We start from the raw sequence: 7,938 nt of genomic DNA, 5'->3' as shown, positions 1-7,938 counted from the left end.
AGTTTTCTTAGAAAATGCATCCACATCATATGTATATAGCGTATTAGAGGGTGTAATGATTTAACACATGATTTACAGGTCACAAGATTATCAAATGTAAACGATTTGAATATTATTATTTCAAGTAATTTTTTTGGAGAGTTTTATTTTTTAAATAATTATTTATTTGAATTTTTTAATATAAAATTCCCCAAACGTAAGGTTCGGTGTCGGGTGATAAGACCAAACCGTGACGAAAAGATAAACACCGTCAAAACGCCGTCACTTTTGATTTTCGCCACACAAAGACAATCATCACTACCACTAAAACCATAGCAGTACTGAGCATGTCAGGCACAGTAAACAATTTCAGCGAGAGCAACAAAAGAAAAAAATGCTTCCAGTTCTGTTAATTCTACTTTTCTAACCAATCATTTCACACTCTACCGCTACCGCGCGAGGAGCCGAATTTCTTCTCGTCGTTGTTAGCAGATGTGTGATCGCTGAGGGATTTGTTCTTCCAATCGTTGGATATTGTGATTGACAAGGTCATGGGAAGTGTATCTTCAGATGATGGCTTTGATCAGCGGAGCGAGCGATGCGGGAGTTATAGTGTGAGTGCTGATGTGAGTGAGTCCGAGAGTTGTAGTAGCTTTTCGTGTCGGCGACTCGATGGAGATGGTTGTTCGAGTTCTATGACCTCATCGCCGAGGTTACCGGCGGCTGGAAGGTTCGGTTTTCAGGTGCCGTTGATGTTACCGGTGATTGGAGGCAAGGATGTGGTAATTTGGGATGATGAGAGTCCTGAGAAACGGGACACCAATTTGTCTGGTATTTCCATTTTCTTTGTTTATTTTGGTATTTTTCCTATGTATGTGACTGAATTGCTTCAACATTTTGGTTAATTATAGGATTAGGCGAGATGTAGATTTATGCTTGGCAAATTTTTGACCGAACTGATTTTACTTGTTTCTATTTGTAGCATTTTTCTTTGTATACGTTGTAGTTGTAATATCTTTTTAGCTATAGTTTCAAATAATATCGTTGTTTGGTGTTTTTGAAAAATTGAGTGAAGAATCTACTTGATTTGTTATTATTCGTTGTTTTTCAATTTTAATCTGAATTTCCTATGATCTTCGATTTTCTGTTTTCGTAATTTTATACAGAAGTTGAGATGATGAAGGAGAGATTTGCAAAGCTTCTTTTAGGAGAAGACATGTCTGGAGGTGGGCATGGAGTGTGTACTGCACTTGCCATTTCGAATGCCATCACAAATCTTACCGGTTGGTGTGATTTTGCTTATGATTTCTTGTTTTGCGTACTTTTTTATATTGGATCAGTTAAATTTTCTTTTAAGCTAATGATACTCTTGTTTGTAATGGCAGCGACCGTCTTTGGTCAGCTCTGGAGGTTAGAGCCGTTAGCACCACAAAAGAAGGCAATGTGGAGGAGAGAAATGGAGTGGCTCTTGTGTGTGAGCAATTCGATTGTTGAACTTGTACCATCAATACAACAATTCCCTGGAGGAGGCACGTATGAAGTCATGGTGACAAGGCCACGTTCATATTTGTATGTAAACCTTCCTGCCCTTAAGAAGCTTGATGCAATGTTGATTACCATACTTGACGGATTTTGTGAGACAGAGTTTTGGTATGTTGATCGGGGGATGGTTTTTGATGATGGTGGTGATTGTGAAGCTTCTCCATCATTTGTTTCTGGAGGGGGGCCCTCAATTAGGCAGGAAGAGAAGTGGTGGTTGCCGTGTCCGAAAGTGCCACCAAATGGCTTGTCAGAGGATGGAAGGAAGAAGTTGCAGCAAAGTAGGGATTGCACAAACCAAATACTGAAGGCAGCCATGGCTATTAATAGCGATGTGCTTGCAGATATGGAGATACCTACTGCATACTTGGAGAACTTACCAAAGGTAATTTGACTTTGTTCATTTATCAAATAATGAAATTTGTGCAGTTTTTCAGAATAACCACGTTAGCTATCGCGCATTGGTTCTCTTCATTGGGGTAATAATCCTTCAATATTAGTAGTTGGTACTTAGCATTGGTCTGAGCATCTCTAACATGAAACCTGTTAGTTAAGGAAGGTGCTCAAATTGAGATTGAAAAGTTAAAAGTAGCTTTGGAAGGGAATGGATATGCATGATTACATTTAACAGGTGGAGGAACGACTCCTTGCGACTGTTATGGTGAAGCAACTGTTTTATGACATTGCTTTTATTGCATGTAATTTTAATGTTAACAAATTTTCTTCGCCATCAGAATGGAAAGGTTTGTCTAGGAGACATCATCTATCGATACATAACAGCTGATCAATTCTCCCCAGAATGTCTCCTTGATTGCCTTGATCTATCAACAGAACATCACACTCTGGAAGTAACTAACAGGATCGATGCTGCCGTGCATGTTTGGAAGCTCAAAGATCAAAGGAAACAAGTTAACGAAATCAAGGCTAAGCGCTCATCATGGGGCGGAAAGGTTAAAGGCCTTGTTGCCGACAGTGAAAAGAATAATTTTTTGGCCCAAAGAGCCGAGACTCTCTTAAATGGCTTAAGGCATCGTTTTCCCGGTCTTCCGCAGACAGCATTGGATATGAGCAAAATTCAATATAATAAGGTATTTTGCATAATTTTTTATGGCGAAAGTAGGTAAATGTCTTCATTCTCCACTATAACCAGATGATTATTCTGGCATGCGTATCTACAAACCACGTGCCCTTATAGATGAGATTTTGGAAGCTCCTTGTTTTAGACTAATAAGCAGAACTGAAAATAGTTCCCCATTATTATGTTTTAATTGCAGGATGTTGGGCAATCGATTCTCGAAAGCTATTCAAGGGTGATGGAGAGTTTGGCCTTCAACATTATGGCAAGAATAGATGATGTCCTTTATGTTGATGATACTATCAAGCGCTGTGCCGAGGAGGAAACAGTTTCCCTTTTCAACAGGAGCAGTTTGAGCGGTCTTCCAATCCAAAAACAAATGTCTCGAAGCCCCTTTTCAATTCAGCACACTCCATATGCCTCTCCTTTCACAACACCCTCCTCTTGTTCTTCGACCCCACACACCGGAAGTCCCAGAAAGGCACGGTCCTCTTTGAAGAGAAACGTTCTTAAGGAGGAATCTGAGGATAAATTTGAGAAGCCATGCTCGACTGAGTTCGAGAGGGTGTAGTCATATACGGGGAGCCTCAGTGCGAGAAGAGTTTCCGAAAATGCTCCCGAGAGAGATTGATATTGAAGATTAATGACCCTATGTGAGATTAAGTTGTATGAATGCAGACAGGTTAAGAGAATTCGCTGGATGTAATCTTGTACATTTCTTACCATTAGGAATATGAGTACGAAAGTTTTGATTTTTTTTCATCTGTTTGAATTTTTAACTTGGAGTCGTGTTAGTCAAGGGAGATAAAATTAATTTCAAAATATATTATCTCATGCGAGATAAAATTAATTTCAAAAGATATTATCTCATGCGAAATAAAATTTCAAAAGATATTTTCATTTCAAAATTCTACTTCAAGAGAAGTATTCTCAAAAAAGAGTAGAACTTTCAAGAGAAAGAAAACTTTAAGCAAGACAAGTTGTTTCGAAAGAAACAATGTTGATGTTTTGGGTTTCAGGTTTCGAAAGAAACTATCTCAAGCGATATAAAATTAATTTCAAAAGAGATTATCTCATGTGAGATAATTTTTTTTTTTTTACTTTTTGAGATAAAATTAACTTGAGAGAGGTAAAACTTGTTTTGTATTTCAAGAGAAACTTTGATAAGCAAAATAAAATTTTACTTCAAGAGAAACAATCTCAAAGGATACAATCGATGTTTGTTGATGACGTTATTCGTTTATGATGAGGACAACTAGCCACATTTGAATGGCTATGCATCTAAAGACAACTTTGTTCCTTCTTGTTGAGGAAATCTGATTGCTTGGAGATAATTTAATGTTGGAAATGACACTAATCATCCACGATGAAGAGAATCTGACCACCTTTGGGGTAATTTGCTCGATGAAAAATCTGGTGCTGACATTGCTTCTTCATGTTGAGGAGGTTTAGTCGGCGGACAACATTGTTCTTGCTTGATGAGGAAATCTAGTCGCATTTGAAGACAACACTGTTCTTTCTTGTTGAGGAAATCTGATTGCCTAGAGATAATTTCGTGTTGAAAACGACATTGTTCATCCACGATGAAGAGAATCTGACCACCTTTGGGGTGATTTGTTCGATATCAAATCTAGTGCTGACGTTTCTCCTTCATGTTGAGGAGGTCTAGTCAGCGGACGACATTGTTCTTACTTGATGAGGAAATCTAATCGCATCTGAAGACAACAATGTTCCTTCTTGTTTAGAAAATCTGATTGTCTGGAGATAATTTGGTGTTGAAAAACATCATTGCTCATCCATAAAGAAGAGAATCTGGCCTCTTATGATGACATTGCCCATTCATGTTGAGGAGGTCCTATTGTCACCAATCCTTCTTTCCCGAAAGACTTTAAAAAAATGTGTACATGTATTAATACAACTATCTTAAGGGTTTTCATGAATGACATTATGAAATTCATTTTTGGTCAGATGTAATTTCAAGAGAAATTTCAAATGTATCCTCATGAGAGGGAAATTAAAGCTTCTTATGTATATGATGATGAATGCTTGATGTAAAGATGTAAATTTATGTAACATGTATGTTTGCTATAGTGGCCCCAGTTCCTGTACTATTTAACATCGGTGGCCAAATCCTTATACTATTTGACACTTAGTTGCGGTGACCAATTTTGTTGGGTTTTACGGAAGTTCGAATCGACAACCGAAATGATTCACCAAGAGGGGTTGGATCGGTTTTTGTGTTTAGGGAGTAAGGAGATTGAAAGATAAAAAATTGCACAACGATTTATAGTGGTTCGACTTCTCAACCAAGTCTGTAACATCTCAAATCAGGGCCAGTGACTAAATTGCAAATTTTAAAACTATGTGCTCGATTTCGAAATAAGTTAAAAGTTCATGGATTTAATTGAAGAAATTTGATGTTGGATTTAATGGTAAAGTTTAGAAATAACAAGGGTATTATGGTCTTTTCTAAGAGAAGATTTTTTTATTCTCTTTTTAAGGGATATAAAAACGTGGGAAAGGAGATAATTTCTCCAGAGTATTCTTCAGTCTTCTTCTTCCTCCTCTCCACCGTGAAGCCTTGTATAAGGTAAGTGGGTCTTCAGTTGGTTAATTCTTTCGTTTTAAAGCTTGTTTTGATTATTGGGATGCTAAGAAAGATTAAGGAAAGCTTTAGGTGGCTTAAAACTCAAAGATTAGCAAGTTATGAGAAATTAAGAAAAATGAGTTTTTAAGTGAATTTTTGAAATAGAAGGAGTTAATAGATTTTGAAGTTTAATTTGACTTGTCAAGGGTTAAATTAAGAGATATGAAGTGATAGAATGGGTTTTAGAACATGTTGGAAATTTAGTGTGATTCTTGAATGCCATGTAAATGATAGAATTTTGAGTTTAAAGAAGTGATTATGGAGTATAAATGAGTTTAAGTATGTGTATGAAAGTTAGGAATATTAAAGGGAGTGAAGTATGAAGTGTTGAGCTGAAAATGAAGTGATTTTCGAGCTAAAAATATGATTTCTGGGCAAGGGGAATCGGTACCCATTCAAGGGGAACCGATACCCCTTCAAACGAACAAAAATTTCCAGAATGTCATAAGGGAATCGATACCCCCATAGTAGGGAACCGATACCCCCTAAAGGAAAATTATGAATATTGGTTTAATAAGTTCGTTTAAGTTGCTAGTATCAAATTACAAGGTGTAGGTATCTAATAATTGTCTTAAAATGTATAATTATGTAGATTCAGAGCCTAATCAAGTTCCGGAATCATTGACAAGTAAGATCAATCAAGGGGAAAGATAAGAGATTGGAATTGACTAGTGAGGCCAGGTGAGTGCATACAAGTTAGTTTATGATGTTTAACGGAAATACGACTTGCGACAAGTCTATTTCCTATATTAGAAGGTCTGAATGTATGATCATATGCATATGTTTGATTTGGGTATATGTGATATATATATATATATATATTATAGTATGTATTAAATGATTTGTGTGAATGCATGCAGTGTGATAAGCTATAGGAATTAATATGAATGATCTATATGATTACATGAGAATGTGAAATAGGTTATATGATAGGTGACCATACATTTTACATAGTAAATGTGATCAATTATAAGAATCAATATAATAGATTTATATGACTATAGGAGAAGGGTGATGAGTTAAATAAGATTAGACTATAGAGTAATATGAGAATAATATATTAGTGAAGGGAATTGAGTATAAATGATGATGCCAAACTATAAGATAAGTGTTATAGAGAAGAAGTATATTTAAAGAGAATTATGGTATATGATTTAAGTAAAATTTAACTAAATAAATAGATTAAACTGGTATAAATGGAAAATGAGATAAGTTTGGTAGCATTTACCTAGGAGATAACATAAGATTATATGAATAAGTAGCATAAATGACATAAGGAAAACTTATGTGTTATATGATTTAAGCATTGAAATGAACAAAAGATATATTCAGGTGAAGTTATTCGGTGATATGAGTATATGCCATTATTATACGGTTTAGATGAAATACTATACATGAATAAATGTGATTGTGTGAAAAATGATAGAAACTATATGAGAATATGTATATGTGAAAGTAATCTATGTGATTATATGTTATATGAATACAAGAACCTGAGATATGTAACATGTGAATTATATGGAAATGATCTACGTGTAAGTGAACTATGTGACTACGTGCCCAGGTAATATGAATATGTGAACATGTGAAATGACATAAATGATAATGCCCATGTTATGTGTCATGAGAGCTAGGGGTATAGTTGGCATGCTAAGAGTCGAGGGTCTACGCGGTCCTTCGGGACATATATATATTCTTTGGAACATGTGTGAAGTCTTGTGAGACACATACTTGATCCCTAGTATATGTATATGATTCTTAAGGAATGATATGTGGTCCTTATGGACATTATTATATGGCACTTCGGTACATTTCTACGCGGCACTACGGTGCAATTCTACATGGCACTTCGGTGCCTTTATACGAGCTGTGGTGACAGCATTAGTGCACAACCTCTATAGACTCACATATCTATAGTTCTCACATGTGTTCATGGGCTAATAAAAATAATAAGATAAATAAACTTGGTATGATTATATGTTTATTTCGTTGTGAACTGATATATGTGCTATGATGTGATAATTAAGGATATTATGGATAAGAGTATAAAATTATAAGGACTAATGTACAAATTGATAATAAAAGAAATGGTTGTACATAAATATGTATGTTTTGATATAATGATATGTGTGTTTCTCGTGACATGGTACAAGTGCATATATATGTTGATGTATATGTAAATGAGCTATATGATTTGATAGCATAAAACAGTCATGCATGATTAGTGGGTATGAATTTCATTATATGTGTGTTTTTTATGCCTCACTAAGTCATCGACTTAGCGTGTGATTGTTTCACACGTAGGTTACAGAAGTGAGAAGATAAGAGAAGAAGAGTAAGACAGGTCAGCACCTCCTTTACAAAATTTCGGATCAGAAATTAGAGGATTTAAATGTTTTTGGTTATTTTGAGTATAGTTGGCATGTACTAATTGGTTGAATTAGTTATGCACTGATTGATTTTGGGTATTGTGGTTAATTTATGTAACTAAACCGCTTTTACTTTAATGAAAGATTTAAATTTTCTTTGAATTTTGTCAAGAGTCAAAGTTTGAAAAGTCAATGTGACACCTCAGACTCGTATCCGGGTTGGGTACAGGTTTGGGGTGTTACAAAGTCTACATCCACTACCTTAGCTCCTCACCAAGGATTTTCTAACAAATTCACTAATTTGTTCTTTCTTTTTCAAGGACAAAGAG

General features: G+C 35.5%; 1 protein-coding gene across 1 annotated transcript; it reads left to right on the top strand.

Moving 5' to 3' along the window:
- Positions 1–262: 262 nt before the first annotated feature.
- Positions 263–3,372, top strand: LOC120145040 (rop guanine nucleotide exchange factor 1-like). The gene is made up of 5 exons (XM_039158951.1): positions 263–810; positions 1,146–1,262; positions 1,365–1,903; positions 2,253–2,606; positions 2,793–3,372. The coding sequence occupies exons 1-5, from the start codon at positions 531–533 to the stop codon at positions 3,162–3,164; spliced, it is 1,662 nt and encodes a 553-aa protein (XP_039014882.1). The 5' UTR covers positions 263–530; the 3' UTR covers positions 3,165–3,372.
- The last annotated feature ends 4,566 nt before the right edge of the window (positions 3,373–7,938 follow it).

The sequence above is a fragment of the Hibiscus syriacus genome, unplaced genomic scaffold (genome assembly GCF_006381635.1).
Source record: "Hibiscus syriacus cultivar Baekdansim isolate YM2019G1 unplaced genomic scaffold, ASM638163v2 tig00110893_pilon, whole genome shotgun sequence".
NCBI classification, from domain to species: domain Eukaryota; kingdom Viridiplantae; phylum Streptophyta; class Magnoliopsida; order Malvales; family Malvaceae; genus Hibiscus; species Hibiscus syriacus.
Note: the sequence above shows the minus strand (reverse complement) of the source record. Positions and strands in the feature narration are given on the sequence as shown.

What these genes read in the sequence shown, in the direction of transcription:
- LOC120145040 (XM_039158951.1), top strand. Translation starts at nt 531, where the DNA reads ATGGGAAGTGTATCTTCAGATGATGGCTTTGATCAGCGGAGCGAGCGA. An exon ending in ACGGGACACCAATTTGTCTG is followed by an intron (nt 811 to 1,145) that starts GTATTTCCATTT and finishes AATTTTATACAG; the next exon opens with AAGTTGAGATGATGAAGGAG. An exon ending in TGCCATCACAAATCTTACCG is followed by an intron (nt 1,263 to 1,364) that starts GTTGGTGTGATT and finishes TTGTAATGGCAG; the next exon opens with CGACCGTCTTTGGTCAGCTC.